Consider the following 24,211-nt stretch of genomic DNA (forward strand, 5'->3'; position numbering starts at 1 on the left):
CCATGGCTCTCCAGGCAACATGACCTCATTGGCAATGATGTCACCCTTGCTGGGGGCAAAGAGGGGCAATGGTGAAGCGAGAGGTGTCGGAGCAGAGGGGTTGTGACTGTGCTTCGGGGAATTGAAATTTCATGGGGCTATCGGGTCGACATGGAACAGAATCTCAAAGGAATGTTTTCATCATCTAGTGGAATCTAGTGGGATGTTTTCAACATCTAGTGACGCTGTTTTGAGAGCAGGGAGGGAGCCTCTACCAAGTATTAGTATAGTGTTCGTAATAAAGTGCTCAGTGAGTGTATATTTACTTTGGCAGAAGTCTACACTGCTTGTGTAGGTAGCTCCGTTACCCAGATGAGCTGCCCTGCCAGTAATACATAAGCTATTTCATTTTAATGCTGGTTCTGTTGGACCTTCTGCACTTCAGAGAAGGTCACTGTGGGAATGGTCATCTTGAAACAACAGGCCCTAATAGCTTTTCTTTCTGGCTTGTCGTTCTGCCTTGGTCCTTGCCGCCTTGGTGCGACAGAGAATGAACACGGGCCTTTGACTGGCCATGGCAGACGGGGCTTCTGTGGTTATTTAGGGCCGTGTCCTTGTCTGGGAACAGAAGCGATGCCTAGTGTCCCCGAGAGACCCAGGGATATTCATACTGCTGTCACAACAAAAATGTCATCCACTGTCATCATCGTGCCTGCCCTGCCTCTGGCATCGTAGTTCCTCCAACACCCGTTCGTGGAGATTTTGCTATCTCGTTCACATATCTCATGAGTGGTGAGGGCCGGTATGTTGGTTGTGTTGACAGCTGTGCATTACATGGTATTAACCATTGCGAATAGTGGATGTCACCATCCTCAATAGTTGAGAATTAGGGAGAGGCTGGATGGGATTGCTGGGAGGGCCTTCAGTAAAAGTACCTCTGTCCCACTGGCAAATAGATCGGATGTCCATGCTGCCATGGTGGAGCCCTGTGTGCAGGGCGAGGTTAGTTGGCAGTTGCTCTGGTCAGTTCCTTGTCCATGGCAACAGTATCGGGTTCTGCCCCGTGTTCAGGGAATGCTGAGAGCTTGTGGCTCCTAACACCATCCAGTAGTTGTGGAAAAGTAGCATGTCCGTTACAAACTGTAAAGCGGGCGTATGCTACATTTGTTTATTGATCAAATGTAGCATTGATGTTTAGATGTTGAGAGCTTTACTGTAGTGTCAGTAAGGTTTATATCCTCTATCTGAAACTTTTAACTATTAGGCAGGCATATTGACAAAATTTTAGCCCCTGACCTAAGAATCTGAGGTGTCATGTATGATAATCCTTACTGTAGTTTTCTGAGTATTTTCTGTATAAATGGCAATACTGGACTTGATTTCAGAATACTACTGCTTTACTATTTTCTTTGCTTTCCTTGCATGAAATCTGGTACATTTTCAAAACCATGCAACACAATTTGGCTATTTCATATCCTACCAGCAGCTGATTTATGGCCTGCTTTCTCCTTAGCTGCAGGTCCAGAATCAGTTTTTTATTGAAAGTCTCTAGTGGTTAATGGGAGGTAAGCTAATCAAGGATCTGTAGGATATAACTGGAATCACAAGTTGCTTGGCCTAGTAGTCATTGTAGCTACTGTAGTCAGGTGTCAATTAAATTAAATAGCATTTTGAGAGATTTCTTTTTTCCCCAGCCAATTTTATTGTGTAGGCTAGTTTGCTCTCAAGGTAACAAAGTATAATATGCAACTGCCAGTGGAAACAGAAAACAAGATGAACGCTCACCCACCTTTCAAAGGGCAATATAATTCTGTAGTGTTTGAACTCCCTAGGGTTGTCAAACTCCCATTCAAAGGAAGCAAGTAGAGGTAGGTCAAGAAAGTAATTAATTATTCAGTGGTCGACTAATATGCCTGTAAAATCTAGGAGCAGTATTTCCTGTTTATTTTTGGTTTGAATTTGAATATGAATGTATTCATAGTGTCGATTTTTTTTATTTTTGGATTGATCTTAGTATTGATTTTCTTGCATTTTATCTTTAATTGTATTTAATTTACGAAAAGCAGAAAGTTTTCCTGGGGAGTGGGTTTCAGAAAGAGCAGCCAAAGAGAAACCAAAAAAAAAAAAAAAAAAAAGTATTCTACTTGCATGTTTCTTCTAAAATAAGGCCGTCCTGGTTGAATTTAGAAGAGAAATGTGCAAAGCTCCTTGCGGTGAGTTTAAAGGAGACTACTTGAAGAACATGTAATTCAATGCATTGTGTTTACAGATATAGCAAAAGCTTTGCCTTTTGATTAGTCGTCATGTTTTGCATTGCTTGTTCTATACTTGGCAAGTACGCATATATCTAACTAAATAAAAAGTTCATATATGTTGGCACACATAGTCACTCTCCTGTTTTGTTGCTCAATGCACCCCTTCAACACTGTTGCCACAGTGCATGTGGGTATCCAAGCTCTTAATCTATACAATTATGTTTGTTAGTTTTCTTTGCCAAACTGATTTAGTCAGTAAATGCAGTAGAATGCATGCATGGATGTAGTAAATTTGATTACAAAGAAACTCTTGTCTGCCCGAAAGGAGGAAAATGTTTAGTACAGGTCTATCTGTAATGTGTAGTAATTGAAGCTTTACAGACCCTGATATCGGTTGTCCTGCTTATGCAATGCATTGTTACTGAAATTGAATTAATTGAGGACAAATGTGATGTAAGGTTACTTAAACTGAGATCAGGAACAATTGTTATGTGGAGATGAATGAAACAAAAAATGTCTTTTTAGTAAACAGAATTCCGACACTTGAAATCGCTTTCCCTTACAGCAAACATACCCCCTCCTCTAGTGGCCTTTGTTCTTGTGTTGACAGGGTAGTGCCACATACCATGGTCTTTCTCTGAGTCAGAAGAGGGACAGAGCAGTCGGGTTATTGCGATTTTGGAGACACCATTTATTTTTTTAATTGGTAAAAAAAAAAAAAAAAAAAAAAAAAAACCATACATTTCTTGATTAATTCTTGAATAAACTGCCTGCTCATGCAGTACATTGAAATTTTCACTCGATTAAGAGTTCCTTCCCTGTTTTGCCTTTTACGGACAAATAATGTATGGGCATCACAGTCCAGGGCTATGAGCTTCCAGCCACATTTGCTCTTGATAACATCTTTCCTTCTCTCACTTCCAGGCCAACATTATTTTAGTGTGTCAGAAACACACAATTATTTTATGTATTGTTTTATGCAAGTAAATATGGGTTGGTTTGTGGTGTTTTCCGTGGGGATATTTGTGGTAAGATCTGTGCTGTAGTCTTATACAGTGCCTTTTGATGGACACCCACATCAAATAGTCTAACAAGGGCTGGGTGTACCTCATTACAGTGATAATCACGGACTCCCACATCATAGCTATTAATAAGGACTGGTATTCCATACATCAGCCAATCATGCGTGTTTGAGCATCTAGAGGCCAGCACTTGGGATATTTATGGGCTGGGTTGGGCAGGGTCAGAGAATTTCTGTCCCACACCAAAGAAATGCGTGAAAAAATATGAAGATACTCCAGCTGTGGAGGAGGGAAGCAGGCTCCAATGCCCAAAACAGCTCAGCCTGTTGCACATGCATGGTTTTTCAATGTCAGTTTGTATTTTCCCAGTGAATCATTTCTGTTTGGCCTGAATTGTATGTGCCCTCCTGAGCCAAGAAGTGTGTGTTGTAGTTAAGGGAGAGTTTTCTTCCAAAGCTGGGATATTTCTTCTACTAAATGAGTGGGGTCTATAATTCATGATTGGTGTTTGTTAGAGAGGGAGAGCTTATCCACACAGACTGCAGCAGTCGCCACGAAAACTGGTGGCTTCTGCTGCAAAGTAGCGAGCACCAAGCTTCCTTTCATTGCCATGATGACATGATCAGATGCTATGAGACGCTAGTGTATGATATACAAACATCTTGTGTTTCTCCAGTTTATCCCCTCCCATCCACTGAGAAATTACTCTATTTAAAAAGATAAGATTTATGGGTTTGTCCAAGAAACAATTTGACATTCATGTACTGTAAGTGAGGTTCTGTGTATTCCATTGCACAAATAAAGATGGCCTTCCATGTGTGGATGGTACTGACAGATTATTGTCATGTAGGGATTGCTCAGTTCTAAGGAACTCCCTGGTACCACAACACATTTCTGTGTTCATAAAACAGACAGCTGTCCCCTCATTCCCATTTCAATAAGAACTCAAGGATAAGGAATTAAACCTTTTGAATTATCCCACATTCCGGTTATTCCTTATTAGTTTTCGATTTCCCAAATCATTATTCTGTAGTTAACCTTTAGTACCTACTGGAATGTCGGCTATATGACCAAAACTGTTTCTTTCTGTCACAACGCAAACACTTTTTGTGGAGCTAGGTGAAACTGTAGGCAATCTACCCTGACCACACGGCCCACCTCATACCTGGGAGGAAACAGCCTTTTTTAAATGGCAGAAGTGGGGGAAGGGTGGAGTTTCCAGAGCGAGGGGGGGTGTTCCAAATTGTAAGGAGTATTTGAGGATAAAAATAGTGGTAAATGGGGACTTTAAAACAAGGCATAGTGGGAAAGCTTTTCCTTTTTGGGAATAGATCAAAGAAATATTTTGGCAGTGAAAATGAGGAATAATGTGCATTCCACAATCTAATTTAGGGAGCACATGTGCAAGTCAGAGAGCGAAGAGAGATGAACCCAAAAAAGAGCCATGGCTCTTAATAAATGCCAGTATTGTGGATTAGAGGGAGTGGCGTTTCACTGCAGCATAATCTCCTGTGATTAAAAATGTCCAGCTTCCTTATTCACCTGTAGCTGCATGACTGCCTCACACTGTGACTGGGGAAACTGTGGTAGAATTGTTGTTTTTGTTCAAGAGTTCACTAAAAGAAAACCTTGTATAAGTGTTTCAATCCACATCCCAATAAACAAGCACTTATTGAGAGTGTTCATGAAATAACTGTCACTGACAAATTCTAGATTACAGTTTGAAATCTGTTATATATATGTATATTAAAAGGAACTGTCTGTAAAGGAGAGCCCTTCCTCTTGGAGCAGAAGGGCTCTTTCTTATTTTATTTTTTTTGTAGGCCGTTTGGAGGGATGAACAGTGCTCCATCGATTAAAAAAAGGGGTGGTCTGTCCCCAGAAACACAGTGCATAATGCGCAGTGCCTGGCTCAAGGCATAGGGCAATAGACTGCTTGACCCCAGACTGTTAATTGTTCATGTTGTGACTAGCCATACCAAATCAAAAACAAACCCGCTTTCAGTTTGAAAACGAGCAGCGGAGTAATAAAACAGTGTTGTGTGTTGCTGCCTGGAGGAACCTGACCTTTGAAACCTGACCTCTGACTGAGACCTTGTATTGTTGGCACCTGGATTTTTTTTCCTGGCAAGACCAGTATTTATTTGTACTTTGATTCCCTGGACATGCAGTGCCCTCCATAATGTTTGGGACCAAGATTATGTCTTGATTTACCTCTGATTTGCCACAATTTTAGATTCGGAATCACACAATGGGTGAAACGTGATTAAAAGGCACATTCTCAGATTTGATTAAATTGCTTTTGGTTTCACCATGTAGAATTTACAGCGGTGTTTATACATTGTCCCGACCATTTCAGGGCACCATAATGTTTTGGACACAGGGCGTCACAGGTGATTGTAATTGCTGAGGTGTGCTTAATTGCCTCCTTAATGCAGGTATAATGGGGCTCTCACCACCTAGTCTTTACTCTAGTTTTAGATTACCTTTGGAAACTATTATTGCTGTTTATTGACATGAGGACCAAGTTGTGCCAATGAACATCAAAGAAGCCATTATGAGACTGGTTAGAATAAAATGGTGTAGGGGTCCTCGCACGGGACTCCAAATTATGTAGGGTCCTCGCCAAATAACGCAGGGATTTTACTCCCTACGAAACGCCAGTTAAACATTGTGTAGCAGTATAACTGCAAAAATCAGTCTCATAAAATTACTATTATCAGGAATATCTAACCACAAATTTAGTATTTTAATTAATAATTAAAATAACCAATATTAATGATTAAACATACCGATAACCTGAAGGTTGGAAGTTCTTCGAAAGACTGCTTTAACTCGGCTCTCATGTCTATGCGATTCCAAAACGGACACCGGGGTTTAATAAAATATATTTATTAAACAAACGTAAAACACAGAACAGATAAACTAACGGGAAGTTAGTAAAGAAATTTAGTTGGGTATGTGTGTGTGCGTGTGTGTGGCGGGCGCAAGCGCGCGTGTCTCTTGAACAAAGGAAAAGTGGGAGTAGCTAGCTTGAGTAAGCTAGAGTTCTGGGTGTGGTAATGAGTTAGAGTTAGCTGTGAGAAGGGACTACTTCCGTAGTTTTACTCTATATATGCGCAAAAGACGGCGAATCAATTCACGTACATATATATGTAGCTAACCAAACACATTACAATGGTAGGATGGTAAATATTGAAACACAGATCCACAAAAACTGTTAAGACTAAACTAAACACTGGCTATGCCTGAATGTTTGTTCTCTTACTGAGTCCATACGCATTGGATCCAAAAGACGTGCTGTCCTTATAGGAGCCGCGATGGTGCTGTGAATGCGTGTCCTGGAGAGGTGCGCAGGCTGGGGCCTCTTACCCGCGCGTTGTCGCCTGGTCCACTCGGTTGCTGGAAGGATGTTCGCTTGTCCTTTTTCCGGGTGGAAAAGTTCGTTGCTGTTGTTCGATGGTGAGCTTTGCAGGAGTAAACTGATGTAGCGTTCCGCGTACACCAGTTTCCACTCGCTATAGGCGACGAAGTTACCGCGAGGTAACTGGGTGTGTCCGTAGGCCTGGTAGTGCGCTGTGCAGCATTCAGCCTCTGTCCGAGTCTCGGAGCAGATGAGCTGAAGCGAATGGCCAAAAAGGGTGCGTCGAAGAGAAGAAGCAGAAGAAGAATCAGAAGAAGCAGAAGAAAGATCCCAAGAACGTGTCTTGCTCTTATACGGGACCGTTTATTGCTCCCGCCATTACGGGATTGGCTGAACCAAGTTAGACGTCATTCGTGGTGGACGTCGCAGAATTTTCCTGTGGGAATGTGGAAGTTGTAGTCCCTACAATGGTTAGACACATCGGCCAGACCTTAGGCTTACCAAAATCAACTGTTTGGAACATAATTTAGAAGAATGAGAGCACTGGTGAGCTTACTAATTTCAAAGGGACTGGCAGGCTAAGGAAGACCTCCATAGCTAGTAGCAAAATGAATTAGGATGTGCTTATACACATATGCTGAAGTTCAAGCGAATGCCTCAAAACTTATTGGCTGGTGGTTCTTTCTACAGCAAGACAATGATCCTAAACATACCACTAAAACAACAAAGGAGTTTTTCCAAAGCTAAATAATGTGCAGACTGAAAGTGTTTAGTTACACTTGGTCAGTCGCTGCCAAGACTGGCCTGTGGTCTGCCCCGGAGCCGGACCCTTTTGTCTGTGAGCAGAACAGCATCTTTTCCAGCGGCCTGCAGAGCCACAGTCAATCATTTCCTCTCAGAGCAAAGGGCACAGCCATGGGTGTCAAGATTGGCCAAAGAGGATTGTGTCTGGGGGGGCGATGTTCTCCACATCCCTCTGCCAGATCTGGATGGGTGACGGAGGGGAATAAGGGGGGGGGGGGTCATCGCACCATCTTTTTCTCCTCATCGTCCCCACAAGAAGGCTGAGACGGAAGTCCAGAAGGCATTTGTCACACTTGGGCGAGAGTGGAAGCCATATCCTGTGGAGATGAGTGGCACTTGCCCGAGGCATGGCCTCAGTATGCAGCCAGTCGCTGTGGTCACCCAGGACTCCTCAACAGCCGCTGCACAGTGAGACAGTCTCGTCAGTGTCCCTAAACCTAAAGAGTTTTTCCGGCCTTGAACTAGCTCCTCAATTGGGGAAAGGGCATCCTCTACAGATGAGATCATCAGGAATACATTTGCAATTCTTGGTCATTATTGAAGTCACATGCACAATTTGTAAGTTGGACAATGATACATTTTTGTCTCAGCAGTGGAAGGAATTTGGGAAAATGTTTCAACTATCCCTCCTATTCTTCATTCTTAATAGACCTCCCGGATCTCTATCTGCCAGTACAACCTGCTCAGTACAACTGTATTTTATTCCCAAAATAATATAATAAATAAGAATAATAAATATAAATATAGTGCTAACCGAGATTTATAATTGTTCATTTCTGCGCAGTGTGTAGTTGCTCAAATCGAGCTGTTGGGGACAGAGACAAGACATTCTTTTTTTCATCTCTTCATGATGCTATGCGGGCTGCCTTCACATGATTTCGGCTAAGATCAGGTCATAGACATCTTGTAAAATAACAGGGCGCAAGATAAATCTCACAACACACAAAATAGATTTAACCCCTTAAGTTTCACCGGCCAAGCCATGGGTTTTTAGCATACGGGGACCTCGCTTATCTGCACTTTGGAAATCTACATGCTATAAGAAATACAGTAATGTCAGTGTCCTTTTCATGGCAAGTGTCCAGTAAACCAAATATATAGTAGATTCTCATTCTAAAAACTTGGAGAAACATTGATAGAATTTCCATTGTCTACTTATAATTTCGCTGGAGGAATTGTCATGGTTGTCTGGTTTGGTTTTTCCATACTTCTACAAAAGCACTTGTACATAGAAATACTATTATCTATGTTTTGAATAGGCGCTCTGGAACACCGGAAGCTCACATACAAGCTTCTCTGACCAGTGACCTTAATGCAGTTGCTAAGTATAGGTGTTCTCCCCATCTGTGCGCATCAACTACAGTATAACCTCTGTCCAGCAAAGAACCGACTACGTGCGTTTTATTGAAGTCATGACTGATTTTAGGGAATGACATTGTTTCCAACGGTATATCAATTGTTAGGCTTGCATAAAACGACAGAATTTTGTAAATGTATTTTGTGATGCCTACGTCTAAATAGAGGACTTCTGTGGAATCTCTCGTCTAAGTGAATATTTCTTAGGAAGACAGTGAGAACAACTTTGATGCCACAATTCTTGTGACGTGACCACATTTTATACAGGATGAGCATCGAAATACATTCTGAAATTATTTTATTATTCTGTCATTTATTGTTCTTATGTTATTTTCAAGCTTATGTCAAGAAAAGTGGATATGCTTGCTTTAGTGGTTAGAAACTAATGAATAAATTATTGAATATTTAAAATGTTGACACATTCTTTTCTGATTAAAAAAATAATAAATGATAAATTTGCTGGCTAATGTTACCAACTCTGGTCATATTTTTTTTGCGTGGTCATAGCTAGATACTGGAAACACACATGACTGGGCTTACCCTTGCAGCAATTATAGCAATATTGTCTTTCACATTTTCACCCTTATGTCCTTTACACATTCTTCAAGAAAATAGTTGTAAAGCCTGGAGGCTTTTATCGATCTTTTATTGCTCTTCACATCATCAATCTCCCTAGCTAGTGAAGTTAACATCAACACGTTTTCTTGCCTCCCAACATGTCAGTATAGGCCACAAACCCATGTTTATTTCTTAAAATGTACATTCATTTGCTACATGTTTTGATTTTTGAGAAGTGCAAAACAGATTGCATGTTCATGCTAGTTGTATTTTCTTGGTGACACTAGTACAGTATTATGGTGTTGTGTTGTATTTGAAGTTTTATGCCAGTCATCATCAGTAGACATGTAATTTGCCGTCTATCTCTTTCTCAGAAGACCGATGGCTGTCTGCCTAGCTATTTCTCTAACCTTGTAATGAGTGCAGGTTAAGCACAATAATATGGCACTGGCCTGATGGGGACAGTGAGCTCTTGTTTTTTGATATAGCCTACTGGGACATTCATCAATGTTTGTGTCTACTCGTTCTCACTCCTTCTTCTGAATTGTGCCTGGATGTTTTTGACTTATCTTTCCTTGGCTTTACCCTCCAACGTTTGCTGATAAATTTTAATTGAAGCCAACTAATCAGGGCCTGCCTTGACCCTAATATAAACAGGTTGCTACCGGTTGTTGTGGCCCGTGTAGTTTTAGTTGGATTCTTTTACTTTTTTATTATGCTGTATAGGGTCAGTATTTCAGTATTTGGTGGTTGTGTATTTTGGAGGGAGTAGTATTTTGCAGTGGTGGGCTGGTGAAAGAGCATTATTTTGCTGTGGTGGGCTGGTGTCCTACTGAGTGGAATGTACAGGTTTCTGTGTCGGTGCATTGGCTTTTGGGTCTTAGGCTGTCTGGGGCCTGCAGGGTCCAGAGCGCAGCAGTGCATTAATGGGCTTTCCCAGCACTGTGCTGGGACTGGTCTGGCCTGTTGATGAGCTGGGGGCAGCAGTGGAACAATGGTGCAGGGAGGGAGCCCCTGTCAGCGGGACAATGCGCACGTCTGCGCAGCCAGGGGTCGTACAGCTGTCGGGTATGGCGGTTTTGTGCTTCGGGGCAGCGGGGCCATTGTGGAGGTGTTTTTCAATCATGTTTTGACACTGCACCCCGAATCCCCCTACCACCTTGTCTTGCCTGACCGATGAGGTCACTGGCCTTGTATGATTTTCACACTGGAGCTCTGTGGTTGCGCTGAGGTGATGGTACGCGGTCAGTTGGCTTTAACTGTATTGCCTCAGTGCTTTTTTGACAAACTAGGGTGTGTGTGTTAAAACTGGTACCATTTTGAGAAAATTGCCATTTTGCACCAGCCTAAAAAAAAACCTCCTCCACGTCTCACCATTTTGTGTTTTTGATAGTCTGATAGTGATTTGGATGCATTTTGCTGAGGGGATGACTGTTGCTAACATATTGGAAAAGGAAGGAATACACACCAGAGATTTATCGAGGCACTGACCATCGCAGAATACATATGATGGAGAAAAAGCAGCACCCTAACAAAGGCATACATTGCAAAATGTTGGTTTCCTTGATAATAGATATTTGAGCAGAGAGAGTGTGTTTTGTAAGTCTGTGTGCGTAAAAGAAAATGTGTCTAATTTCAGTATTTTGTTTTGTTTTTCAGGAGGCACCAGGGACATTGGGTCTGCCCTGACCAGGATGTGCATGAGACACAGGAGCATTGAGGCCAAACTGCGGCAGTTTTCAATGTATACCTCACACTTACTCCTCTCCTTTCACAGCATACCAAGTCTTTACCGTGTTTCAAAAATGTGCCCATTGTAGAAAAGTATACAGCCTTTTGTTTGCGGTGGGCAGTTATTTCACATGAGAAATGAGACAAGGCGAAAGTGAACGGGCCGAAAGTTCCCAGCATTCCTGCCGCAGGGGGCTGGCCCGGTCCGCTCCATGTGTCGCACACATGCAGAGAGTTCTAATTTTAGGAGGTAATTGGCGAAAATTCTTTGCGTCTCCATGGTGGTGCCATAAATCATGGGATTGTGGTCAGGCCATTGGGTCCCCCTGGAAAAAAGAAAGCGGTTTGTGCGGACGGGACCTTATTTTAGGTTAGTCCGCACATCCAGCTGCCTGCCTCGCACCCTGGGCTGGGAAAGTGTAACGGGGACTTCCCGGTGATGGGCTGGAAGCAGTAAAACCCAAGAACAAGCACACGTATGGATTGCGTGTGCATGCAGAACACTTAACATTGTAGTGCGGCAAGTCGTGCTGTAAATAGCATTTCCAACTTATGGACTTGCTCTACCAGTGACTTTTTAATGAGTGACAACCTATGTATTCGGGTCAGGACTCATTAAGCGCGTTGTCACAGTGGTCGCCCAAGGCACCCCAACAGCTGTTGCACAGCCAGACAAAAGGCACTTCAATGTCACTAAACTCTGACCCCTCTGGAGTTTTACCAGCCTTGAACTCGGCGACTCGGTTGGGGGAGGCCAGGAATTTGATTACTTTCGTCCTCTCCAGATGGCACATTGGGTGACAGGAATCAATTGAACATGAATTATACTTTTAAGAAATAATTCCATGCATTTGTGATGGTGTATTACAGCGCTATAAATGCATGTTTGTAGAATGAACGGTACAGTAGTCAAGCGAAATGGCAAATTCCGTTAAGTTCCGTTAAAGTGATTTGAACATAAATCTGAGGGTTTTAGAAGGGCTTTGTAGCAGTGGAGTGCTTGAAGAGCAGTAAAAACATACCTGTATGTCTCATTCTGCTGTGTTGATTTTCTGTCATTTTGTTTGCCCTCTGTGCTGTTTTCCTCCAATGAAATATTTGTGTTGGTTCTCTCATTCCATCATAGGGCTTTCATAGACTGCCTGATTAACCCCTTGCAAGACCAGATGGAGGAATGGAAGAGAGGGGCCAACATATTGGATAAGGACCACGCCAAAGGTTTGACAACACCCCCCATGGTCACCGCGTGCTTAAGCCTTATGGCCAGTCCACACGGTCGCACTGCGCCTTCACGGTCGTAATACACCGGTACCTTATGACCACTGCACGCATGGTCATACTGCGCATACTGCCCTTGTGTACCCCTCACTGATAACTCTGTTTATTATGACCGTGGCAAAGAAAGACACATTTGCCATTCAAAAGTTCCAGTTATAGGATAAGGGACAGATGATCCTGGACCTTAACATCACTCGTTGTTCACCACAGAGTACAAGAAAGCTCGACAGGAGATTAAGAAGAAATCCTCAGACACGCTGAAGCTGCAGAAAAAGGCAAAGAAAGGTAAATGTGGCTTCTGCAGCTACGTCCAGTTTGTGCTGGTGGTTTGCCATCATGCCTGTGTGTGCCGTCAGCTCTCAAGCCTATTGATTCGAGTATCCCTCAGTGGGATACTTCTACTCGCTGGTCCATATCTGATCCATTTCATGGTGTCTCTTGGGGCCATATCCTTCTGAAAGATACCACAAAATAAAAGAATGTAGGACAACTTTGGAGCAGACACTTTAAGGCCAGCACAGACTGGTATGGTTTGAACTGTGCCTACATAAAACCTCAAGGACATTAAATCTGCAAGAGTTACTCAGAAACTGCAATTATTGCAGCTTTGCGGGGAGGAAGGAATGATTTAACATACATTATTCCAAGTGAAAATGATTTAAGCGTCAGACATTTAAGAACATATAATTTCAGTGAGTTTTGTGTCAAGGTGCAGAAAAACATGAATACTCAAGGAATTAAGTCACTTATAATTTTGGAAGCAGCCTGTAGAATCAAAGAAGCAGGACATTTCTGGGAATTGTGTTTTACCAGGTCTTCCTTGGTATTTTCAACAGACTTGTGACTGTTGACCTGTCTGTAGGGAATGTGAGTATAAGTACACATTTGTTCTGAGTGTGTCATGTCAGTGACACGTCTCACATGAGTTTCTTACTGATCAACAAAGTGAGAAAAATTGAGCATCTCTGTAAAGATCTTTTTCCCTGTTTGACGGCTGTACTAAACCATGAAGCCAGCCGTCAAATTAATGAGCTGTAACTTAGCAACAGGGCTTCTTGAAAGCAATCTGGCACTGCGTTTCAGCATTTTTGGTACTGTATTCCTTTGAGAGGTGGAGTGGATACATTTATATTACATCAAGGGTCTATTACCCTGCACCCATTCATTGTTTCTAATGCTAGCAAAAAATCAAAGGCAATGCAATTTTATGTTAACGAATGCTACTTTTTATTTATTAATAACAAGGTTTGATAACAATTCAAACAGTCCCATTTTCCTTGACCAGGTTCTTGCTTTAATTGTGCCATCAGATTACCGTTATATGATGGCCAAACTATGCAAAAACAGATCAAAACTCTACCCTTTGGCATCCTCCACCCAACCCACTACACTAGTTGCAAAGATATGTTACAGGAGAAAAGATTAGGTACTAAATATGTGGATTTAATTCATGGATAATAATTATTGTGAATTGATGATCTTCAACTTCTCTGTTTTTAATTCATCGATTTTATTCTTGGAAATGTTTGAATTTAGCTTACACCTTTAAGCATTATTAAATACTGGCCTTCCTTCCCTTACCAATGACTAAGCAAGATATAGAACGCTGTCATTACCAGACATGCGCAATGAAGAATAGATGTACTTATATCACTATTTGAGATGCTGATCGGCTTTAAATTAATGTCTGTGGGAACATGAACCAGAACTTTCCATGCACTAAAGCATACCCATGACTGTTGGGTACACTTTTACCTGAAATTCTGGTTTGAGCTTTGAAAAGAATTTGACACTTTGGGGAAAAAGTGCATATATTTGCAAACAAACCCTGGAGGAAGTATATAGTTGGGCTGTGACAAGCCTGGTAAGTACATACTTGGTTTGTCAGTTTTAGCTGGCTTTCATTCCTCTGTAGGGAAACCCTATGTGCCTTTTCAGAATGTATGTCAGGGTCTGAACTGACCAAAATATTCTTCCTCTCTGCATCTATGTCTCCCGTGTTGTCCCATCATGCACCTGCTCTTGCCAGCCGATGCTCTGGGTAAGTTTCCAGCCTTTCAGACCCTTTGTGGCCTAAAGATCTAGTCTACTGTGTACACCACCGCCTGTTGACTTCCTTTCCTTTCTCTGTTGTTCAATTCTTCTTCCAAATCTGTGGTTTGTTTTGGATTTGCCTCCAAGATTCACACATTAGGCATTAGTGGAACCCAGAGTGCTGGTTTTCCAAACAACTTCTAGCCTTCCAAGCAGCCAGAATGGCTCCTCCTCTTTGGTGCCATGAGAATGTTCAGCTTTGGCCAAATTAAACAATGTTCCTTCATCAAGCCCTAGACCTTGTTTTTATCATAAAAAATAAATAAAAAAAACTACTTCACCAGAAGAATCATGATATTCATTAGTAAAACCCTTACAGACATCTTTCTTGGATGTCTCTGCTTTAGAGGCAAGTTGTTTGTCTTGCCCTCTGACATCTAATCTCTTCTCTTTTTTTAAAGCAGTCAGTGTGATTTACCACATATTAACTGCAGACATGGCTGAGTGATTTGTATGCACACAGCCGCTTTGCCTCAACGGGAAAGTCTTTTTTCAATTTGTGTTATCCATCGTCTGTGAAAGAGGCAAATGAAAACAGACAAGTCTGTGCCTTTGTCTTCCCTGGAGACTATGGTAAAATGAGACTGTTTGTTTACATTTTTGGTTGATGTGAATTTTGTCCAAAATACCCATACCCAAATACCCTGCTGAAATTTGCTTGAGAATTCCACTTTTTAATATTTGATACCCCCTCCACTTGTAAAATGATGCTGAGCTGATTTACTGGCCATCCGCCGAAGCAAATAACACATTCAGGGGGTGAGAAGGTGTAGATCTGTGAGAAATGTGAATGAGAACCTAGTAAGGGACGAACCTCAGTATTAAGAACATGGTGCGTAGTCCACACAGTGTTTCAGTGCGCATTGACACAAGCATATCTTTATTACGTGTGCAATATTTATGTGCGCGTGCGTGTTGGTGTGTACGTAATACCGGCTATTTTCATTTGGTTCCGCCCTGTTTTCAGCGTCTGACGCACTAAGCAATTCATTGGTCGTCATACTCTTATTTGCATGAGCCGTAATCTGCGTTCTGCCTACGAGAACATTTGTTTCAGCTTCACCAAAGACTGTCCAAGAATCGTCTGGTGTGAAGAAAGCAGTCTGGCAAGTCAGCTTTCCTGGGTCTGCCCCTCAATCTGGCCCCCGCAGAACTGCTCTAATATTATTCCCCACTTAACAGGGGTTTCTCAAGCAAAACACCTGCTTCGGTTGATAATCATCAACCTCTGTCAAGCCAGCTCCTGCACCATATTTTACCCTGTCAGTCCCCCCTCCCACTACCTCCCCCTGTCACCCCCTGCCCCCGTCTGCTACGAGTCCTAATCTGTAAATTCTACTGTACTTCACCTCCCCATCTTGTCTTGACTCTGATGACAGAATTTATCTCAGTCTCTCTGGTCTTCTGTGGCACGTCTCTCCACAGGGGGATTGGGGGCATTTGTACAGCCCTAAACCCTCTGACAGGACCACAGTGGGAGCCTGCCTCATCGCTGTCTGTGTATTGTCTGTGGCTAGAAGAAATTGTGGGGGCTGGGGGCGAAAATCCATTTGGGCATGCACCTCACGAGCATGTGGCGACCTGATGCGTCTTTGTGGATGAGAATTCCCCCATTGTCTTGTTTTCATACTGGGGGGATGGGGCGTTTGTGGTTTTATCACATCTGACTGTGATTTTCATCATGTTGCTTACTAGTTGCAAGCAATAAAAGTCCAAGTCTTTTGACATATTCTAGTATTTAACTTGAAATTCACAAAGTTGAACCTGTGATTCACACAGAAAGGTACGTAGAATAATTCAGTGCGACACTCATTATTAGAAGCAACTTCAGAAAAGTTTTGTTGAAGTTCTTGCTCTAGTTTTTCCCTTTAGTTGCAAAAAGCTTTTGGGGATTGTTCATTAATTGTGCCCTGGGACTGCTGTATATGAAGTGTTATGCCCATATGAATAGTGCACTATTACACAAATTAAATGGGCCTTGTATAATAAACCAGTTCTGGAATGCATTCTATGCACATTTCTCAGGCTGAAGGAATTTTCCATTGTTTGTGACCAAAGAAAACTATTGACTGCGCACTAGTATGGAATTATCATTCTTTTACAGTGAGGGAATCCAGAGTAAATAATCTGGTTCAGAAAAAGTACAATGGAGGGCTTTGGGAGGAACTCGCTTTTTTTAGAGGCTTGTATTAAATTGAATTGGAAATTTGAGCATGCCTCCATGGTTTAAACAGAATCAGTCCATTAATGGAACGAAGAGATGACTCTTGAGGAGACTTTTGAGGTGTCCATGATCTTGCATATTACCATGATACCAAGCAGTTTTAAGGGGTGTCAGCAGTTGAGTGCATGCACAGTACAAGCCTGTAATCTTCCACAAGGACCTTTTCAGCATTTTATGTAATTAGTGCAATCTTGAACATCTCCAGGTCAGTCCATCTGCTGAGTCTAGTACAGTTCTGTGGGCACAGCCAGGCGTCTATAAAAAAAAGAAGTCTGATCCTGGCTTCCGAGAACCCAAAGCCTTTAATTGTATATTTGTGTCCTGAAGCTTTCTTGAATTAAAGTACATTTTAGTGGCTGCTGACGGTTCTGAATTGAGCCATTTCTGTTCTTAGTCCTCAGACATTTGATCCATTCTGAGCATTTTCCAAGCCCTTTCAGAACATTTGAAATTAATACTAAGTGAATCCTAAGGTTCATTCTAATTTACAAAATGATTGTAGAGTTGGAATGGTATCCGAATGAAATTGGAATCGTTTCACATTTCAGGAAGTGGCAGTACCTAGCCATATTTTTGATTACACCAGTTATGTGAAGAAGCAGTGCATTTATCAAAATGTCAAAATCAATGTTAGAATATAAAAAGTCTGCTTTAAGTCAGAGAAGCTCATGCATATCCACGGAGGCACTCACTGTTGGTGCACAGCCCCTTGTTGTGACTTGCTTTTGTTTTAAAAGGCCCACGCACATCAGCGTTCTTTCCTGGTTTTAGTGTCTAAAGTGCCCTCAAAACATTCACAAAGAAGTGACAGAGGTTTTTTGAAAAAGTCCCTAACCTTGCCCCCAGAGCCAGTCCCCATCCGCCTCCTGTGGTCAGCTCTCTGTGTAACGTCATCCGATAGTTAAGCAAAAACATACGTCATGTCACATGGGCAATCGTTTTTTCAAACCTCTCTGAAATAGCAGTTAAACCCTAAAATATGCATACTTCTACCAAAATTGCTATTGTTTTACTTCCGTATGGAACACAAATCGTAAGCTCCAGGGTGACATGAAAAGCTATGAAAAAATATGAGTGTGGGCTCTACTTGAATGGATGAGGACCTGCTACCCCACGTAAAAGAACAGACCCAAGAGACCCAATAAGAGTGTTGGATGACCTGGGCAATTCCACAGTAACCAACATTACAACTACAGGATACTTGAGTGGCAAAGTCCAATACAGCCACCTAATAGACTCAAATATGCTCTGATAACCCTCGGGAGGAAATAACCCTCTTATCAGTGTCCGTTATGTAGCTGTATTGGGCTTTATCACCCAAATATCCAGCAGTAATGTTAGTTTCTGTGGAATTGCCCACCTGTGAGATGATTGACCTGCAGTGGGGGGACTGCGGCAGAGGCCAGTGGGTTTTCTCAGGAAGGGGAGCTGACCCTGTTTGACCAGGGGGTGGCGCTGTGTGTTTCAGGGAGGGGAGATATGCAGCCGCAGCTGGACAGTGCCATGCAGGACGTGAATGACAAGTACCTGCTTCTGGAGGAGACAGAGAAGCAGGCGGTGAGGAAGGCCCTCATCGAGGAGAGGGCTCGGTTCTGCGCCTTCGTGTCCATGCTCCGGCCGGTCGTGGTGAGTCCGTCCACCCACACCGAGCTCCACCCGTGCTGTCACTTTCTCACTCCTTCAAAGTTCATACGTGATTTTCAAGCAGGATGTCCAATCCTTAGTTTGAGGAAATTACTTGGGATGACATTTGGAGACCTTGGAATTATATGGTTTTAAGCTACATTTTAGACAAATATGAGTTAGCATAATGTTGTTTCGAGGGGAATTTGATAGGATTGTGATACTGGCATTCAGGGTACTTTTAGGGTGACTGTCATTTTGATCTACAAAGACCTGTCCTGCATTTCAGTTTTGACTGTGTTAGGATGTGAAAGCTTAAGCTCAATATCTCAATACCACTCACAATGCAGATAGAAACTTATAAACTTATAAAACTTATGATTTGTCAGCACATCTATAAGTCAGGATTTGTCTTTGACTGATATGCTGGGCTCCACTCTTGGTGATGGCATAATGTTCATGTGCTACAGGATGAAGAAATCTCCATGCTGGGAGAAATCACCCACCTTCAGACAATTTCTGATGACCTCAAATCCCTGACAATGGACCCCCACAAACTTCCCGCTGCCAGTGAGCAGGTATTGAATAACATTGGTCCAAAGACCAAGCAGTCAGTGGGGTCAGATCCTTATTGCCAATACTGAGATGATTGACCAGTTCAGAACAGCAGTCCAAGGACCAACCGATCTTCATTCATCATGGAGCATTAGTCCAATTTCTGGCAGACTTCTAATGGGTTAAAAACTGTCCAACAAGAAACTCAGTTTCCTCCAATGTGTGGCTGTGGGCTCTTCAATGAACTGTTCTACTTTTTGTTAGGCCTAGAGGGTGTGTGTAGCCAGCTATGAGGTCTCTGAGCTCTGGACCAAATTTTTCCCATTTAGCATTATATGTATGTGTAAATGAACATGCTTTTATTTTGTAAACGAAAGTGTTTACACATCGTTATAAATCCCCCTGCCGACGCATCCAGTGTGGATGGTGTGTTCAGAGTCTGGCTTGAGAAAGCAGTGGACCTTCTACCCCTGTCATGTTGCTGGGTGATCCCTCTGAAATTTCTCCTCTGCAAACACTTCCTCTGGTTGTTAAATAATTCCAGCATTTCTGTGTGATGTCTCAGGTAATTCTTGATCTGAAAGGATCAGACTGCAGTTGGTCATACCAGACTCCCCCATCCTCTCCTAGTACCACCATGTCCAGGAAGTCCAGTATGTGCAGGTAAGTGTGGGATCAGCAATAGCCGCTGCAGGATAAAGCTGTCTCACTCTGCCCCCTTGTGGCAGACACAATGACTTGCACATTTATATTGTTACTTGCTACATGTTTTGAGTAGTATATATAATCAAGCTCCTCAAATGTGTCATAGAATATTATGGTGTCTTAGAGTTTTTGTACTGGACTCAATTGCTGTGCTCAGTAACTCCATTTTGTTCCATTTAATTTGCTGGATAGAGTAAAGTGATTTATTCATTTTTTATTGTATTCTCCATAAGGAACATGGATACATATACAGTATTGTGCATTCAACACATCCCGCAGATGTATACCAGATTGTACCCGCTTTACAATTGCATCATTTTATAAATTGCGAAAGGGGCTGATCTCAAAATCACCTGCTGAACTTGCTTTTTGAAGAAAGTTGTTTTTGATTTTATGATTTATAATAGGAGGTTCTGATTTTAGGGTAGGGGAGTAAACTTTCTTTTTTTCTTTAATTGAAGATTTTCCTAATGTGCAACAGATTTAATGCAATGTAAAATATGACGCTGTACCCCAATGAGAATGTCCTCAAACCCTTGTGTCTTAAACCGTGTTTGTCACACTGTCTACTCGACTGTTTTCAGTTTTGCAAAACGGGTCATCCCTGTATTTTTTTTGTTCCCACTTCGCTGTGTTTTGTGGAATGCATTTCTATAGCTGCTTTGTCCTAAAGAGCCTGGATAATCACTGTCCGTGTCCCATATCACCAAATAGTGACACACTACAGTTTGTTCACAGTGCACCAATTGCTTGGATTTATATGAAGCATGTTGAATGGGCTATTCCTGAATGCTTTATCTTTATTTCTTTGTGTTTCACCGTACCATTGTACTCCTGCTTTTTCCACATTTTACACTGCAGCATCCCTTTTTCCTGGTTTTGAATACACACAAAACTTACTGGTCACCAGACCCAAAATTATATCCCATTTTGAGATAGTTCTGTGAGCTTTTTCTCTACCTCATCTTCTGCTACTCACCAGTGAACAGTGCTTCAATTATTCGTACTTTACCTATTAAGCTCATGATAATAAATGGTCGCCTCACAGCAAGGAGGTCCTGGGTTCGAATCCCCGTCGGCCGGGGCCTCTCTGTGCAGAGTTTGCATGTTCTCCCCATGTCTGCGTGGGTTTCCTCCGGGTACTCCCGTTTCCTCCCACAGTCCAAAGACATGCAGGTTAGGCTGATTGGAGAGTCTAAATTGCCCATAGGTGTGAGTGTGTGAGTGAATGGTGTGTGTGCCCTGCGATGGATTGGCGACCTGTCCAGGGTGTATTCCTGCCTTTCGCCCAATGTATGCTGGGATAGGCTCCAGCCCCCCTGTGACCCTGTTCAGGATAATCGGGTTAAGATAATGGATGGATGGATAATAAATGGTACAAGAAGTACATTAAAATGACTTGTGTATCCATGAATTGCACTAGACTTTAGCTAAAATACTTGTATGTCCACCAAACCATATTCAAAAGGGATACTGCAGTAATATACACATTCTATTTTTTAAAATATGATTTCATGCCTGATGTTTGATTTGATTTATTTATTTGGACGTGTGTTTTGACTGCATTGCCCACAGTCACCGCCTGCCGCATTGGGATTGTGGAGTGTTAATCGTTACTGGTCTCCCTCCCCTGTTCTCTCCCCTGCCTGTTTCCCGTCCCGGCCCGTTGGTCTCTGACAGCAGTCTGAACAGCGTAAACAGTAGCGACTCCCGATCCAGCGGGTCGCACACTCACTCTCCCTCCTCCTCACACTATCGCTACCGCAGCTCCACCCTGCCCCTGCAGGCCCCCGCCCGCCTCTCCAGCATCTCCTCCCACGACTCGGGCTTCATCTCGCAGGACGCCTTCCAGTCCAAGTCCCCCTCGCCTATGCCCCTCGAGGCTGTGCCACAGGTAAGGGCCGAGGTGTCCCAATCCACAGAGGGTGCCAGTCGCGATCGTTTAATTGTTTCCCTGTAAAATATTCATTTAAAAAAAAAATTTCCAGCTTTTGTTGGAGATTAGGTTGTTGCAATATGTATTAAATATATTTGAATAGTATGTTTTCACTTTTTAAAAACCAACATCAGAAGTATTCTGCTGTATTCTACAACAAATGTCAAACGCAGAGGCTACTACTCTCTCTGATTATAGTATAAATTAACAGCAAAGACCAACTTTTTTGGAGGAGTATGTTTTTGCAGCATCCCTTAATTCCTATCTCTTTATTTTAATTTGCCATGGTGCAACTGTAATACATTATCAGATGATGAAATAAAATTGGCGTGGACATTAAATTGGCACATGCACATCTCAAGAATATATGATGGGGTCTGAGATCCCTTATAGGTTGCTAGGTTACACCAGCTTTGGAAATAATGAGTGATGAGTCATGCTAGCCTGCAAGGCTGGAGTGAACACATACATTTGCTTCAGTGAGGGTTTGTTCAAGCACACCTGCACCCATAGCATCCCCTTTATTGAAACCTTCTAGTGATGAAAGACGACAGCATTATGTTGCAGCATTATATATGCACTCAATTGTTTTCATAACTTGTGACCTGCTCTATCAAAATCAGTCGTATTGACCCCAAACATAGTTTGAGTTTTAGAAACAAATCAAAAGAGGAGAATATAATCTCCCTGCTCGATATCAAGGGAGTTGTCCTGTTTATTTTTGAGTGCCGCCAAACCACGCTTTTGAGAAAAACGTACTTAGTTTTGTCACAAGAATTAAGTGAGGCTGTGAGACTACTGACACTGGGATAATGAAACTACGGGGCTAACACTTGTCATCTTATGTATAAACCCATTCTGTGAGCGCTTTATTAGTTAGACCTGTACACTCGCTTGTTAATGCTGATATTTAATCAGCCAATCATGTGACCGCAACTAAATGCATACACGCATGCAGACATGGTCAAGAGGTTCAGCTGGAATGTGATTTCAGTGACTTTGATCATGGAATGATTGTTGGTGTCAGACAGGGTGGTTTGAGTATCTCAGAATCTGCTGATCTCCTAGGATGTTCATGCAAAACAGTCTCTAGAATTTGCAGAAAATGGTTTGTAACACAAAAAACATCCAGTGAGCAGCAGTTCTGCAGGCAAGTACTCCTTGTTAATGAGAGAGGTCTGAGGAGAAGGTCCAGACTGGTCAAAGCTGACAGGAAGGTGACAGTAACACAAATAACCACACATTGGAACAATGGTATGCCGAAGAGTATCTCTGAAAACACAACGTGTCTAACCTCGAAGTGGATAGGCTACAGCAGCAGAATACTTAAGTCTAATAAATACCTAATAAAGTGCGCACTGAGTGTATATTTTTACTCTGAACATTTACTCTTGACATGAAGACATACAAACTATGAAAGCAAATACATTAACACAAACGCTGCTGATTGTTTGTGACTGGTGAACGGTGATAACAATGCACAACTCTGGTGTTACTTTCGTATCTTGTGTTTAAAAGCTTAAAAACTATAGTTTTACTCTGAATTTGGCATCAACACACGCAGATTGTCAAAGTCAATATATTGTTCTACAAAATTAAGTTGAAAGCCTAAAACAGCCAAAATTTAAATTTATTTATGTGAAATTGACTGTCATGATTTACAACTGATTATGATGAAACAGGTCTTTTTTTTTCTGCAGTCAACTTTAGCCTTAGCAATTCAACCACATTGAAATAACAGGTCTGTCTTTAGCCTCCTTTGCTGTTCCCTGCCCTTATACCGCCCCTCAATACCTTTGGGTTTGAAAACTTGCCATCAGAATGTGCTTCTAGTAGTTTCCACAGCCCAGCCTCCCAGAGGGCAAGTGGCTAGTTGGTCTCAGAGCCTCCGATGACTGCTCTAAAAACAGGTTTATTAATGTGTTAGGATTGTCCAGTGTGTCACTTTCCAGCTTTCTCTATTGCTTTAAACAGAAAGCTCTTATGCAGTTCTGCAAACTTCAGCTAACCTCACGGAGCTGTTTAACAAATAATAACCGTATCAGCTTCGACCAACTTCTGTTGAGCTTCTTAACCCTGTCTGCACCTAACCGCAGCACAGCCTGCTTCAGACTTAACAGCTGTGTGCTGCAGGCTTCAGAACGGATGGAGCTGGAGCTCTGATTGGATGGAGTTTGAGTTCTGGTTGGATGGCAGCTCCCTTTGTCGTTCAGTCAATAACTTCCTCCTCCTTCTGTTCTGCTGTCTCCATTTCCTCCTCTTCCTCTCCTCCGTGTTGTGTGTGCCTGTGTGTGGCTGGCTACGCTACATCCGCGGCTGCGACTAACCTCCCCGCGTAGCAGACCCCCTCTAGCTCGGCCTCCTCGGACGCTTCTGAGACCTGCCAGTCCGTCAGCGAGTGCAGCTCCCCCGCCTCGGCCAGCTCCGGCTCCACCATGGGTGGGGCCTTGGCCCCTCCTGAGAAGGTGACGAATCACTCCAGATGGGCCTAAACCATGGCCGTTTACCTCCCCCCCACACTCTTACCACACTCCCATATGTCAACACGGGAGGTTGCGGCCACTACTTTCACCCTTTATGTGAATTGAGTCCCAGGTAGTTCAAATTCAGAGCGGTAGAATGTCTGTTGTATCAGGTTAAATGTTATTTCATCAAAAGCATTTTTTTTGTTCTTCGCGGTTCCCATCTGCAACCTTTTGGTCCGTTTGATTTGAATTCCTACCATTG

At 42.5% G+C, this 24,211-nt stretch overlaps 1 protein-coding gene across 9 annotated transcripts in view; it reads left to right on the top strand.

Moving 5' to 3' along the window:
• LOC133130170 (protein MTSS 1-like) overlaps window positions 1-24,211 on the top strand; it is a 58,751-nt gene that overhangs the window by 27,133 nt on the left and 7,407 nt on the right. Inside the window, exons 4-12 of one of the 9 annotated variants that reach the window (XM_061244491.1) lie at window positions 10,998-11,082; window positions 12,196-12,287; window positions 12,558-12,632; window positions 14,377-14,388; window positions 18,134-18,291; window positions 18,759-18,866; window positions 19,409-19,506; window positions 21,229-21,442; window positions 23,824-23,949. In XM_061244491.1, the coding sequence (XP_061100475.1) occupies window positions 10,998-11,082; window positions 12,196-12,287; window positions 12,558-12,632; window positions 14,377-14,388; window positions 18,134-18,291; window positions 18,759-18,866; window positions 19,409-19,506; window positions 21,229-21,442; window positions 23,824-23,949 (968 nt within the window). The remainder of the gene's footprint in view (window positions 1-10,997; window positions 11,083-12,195; window positions 12,288-12,557; window positions 12,633-14,376; window positions 14,389-18,133; window positions 18,292-18,758; window positions 18,867-19,408; window positions 19,507-21,228; window positions 21,443-23,823; window positions 23,950-24,211) is intronic. The other 8 variants (XM_061244500.1, XM_061244511.1, XM_061244545.1 and 5 more) reach the window with 8 other exon arrangements.

The sequence above is a fragment of the Conger conger genome, chromosome 1, assembly GCF_963514075.1.
Source record: "Conger conger chromosome 1, fConCon1.1, whole genome shotgun sequence".
NCBI lineage: Eukaryota > Metazoa > Chordata > Actinopteri > Anguilliformes > Congridae > Conger > Conger conger.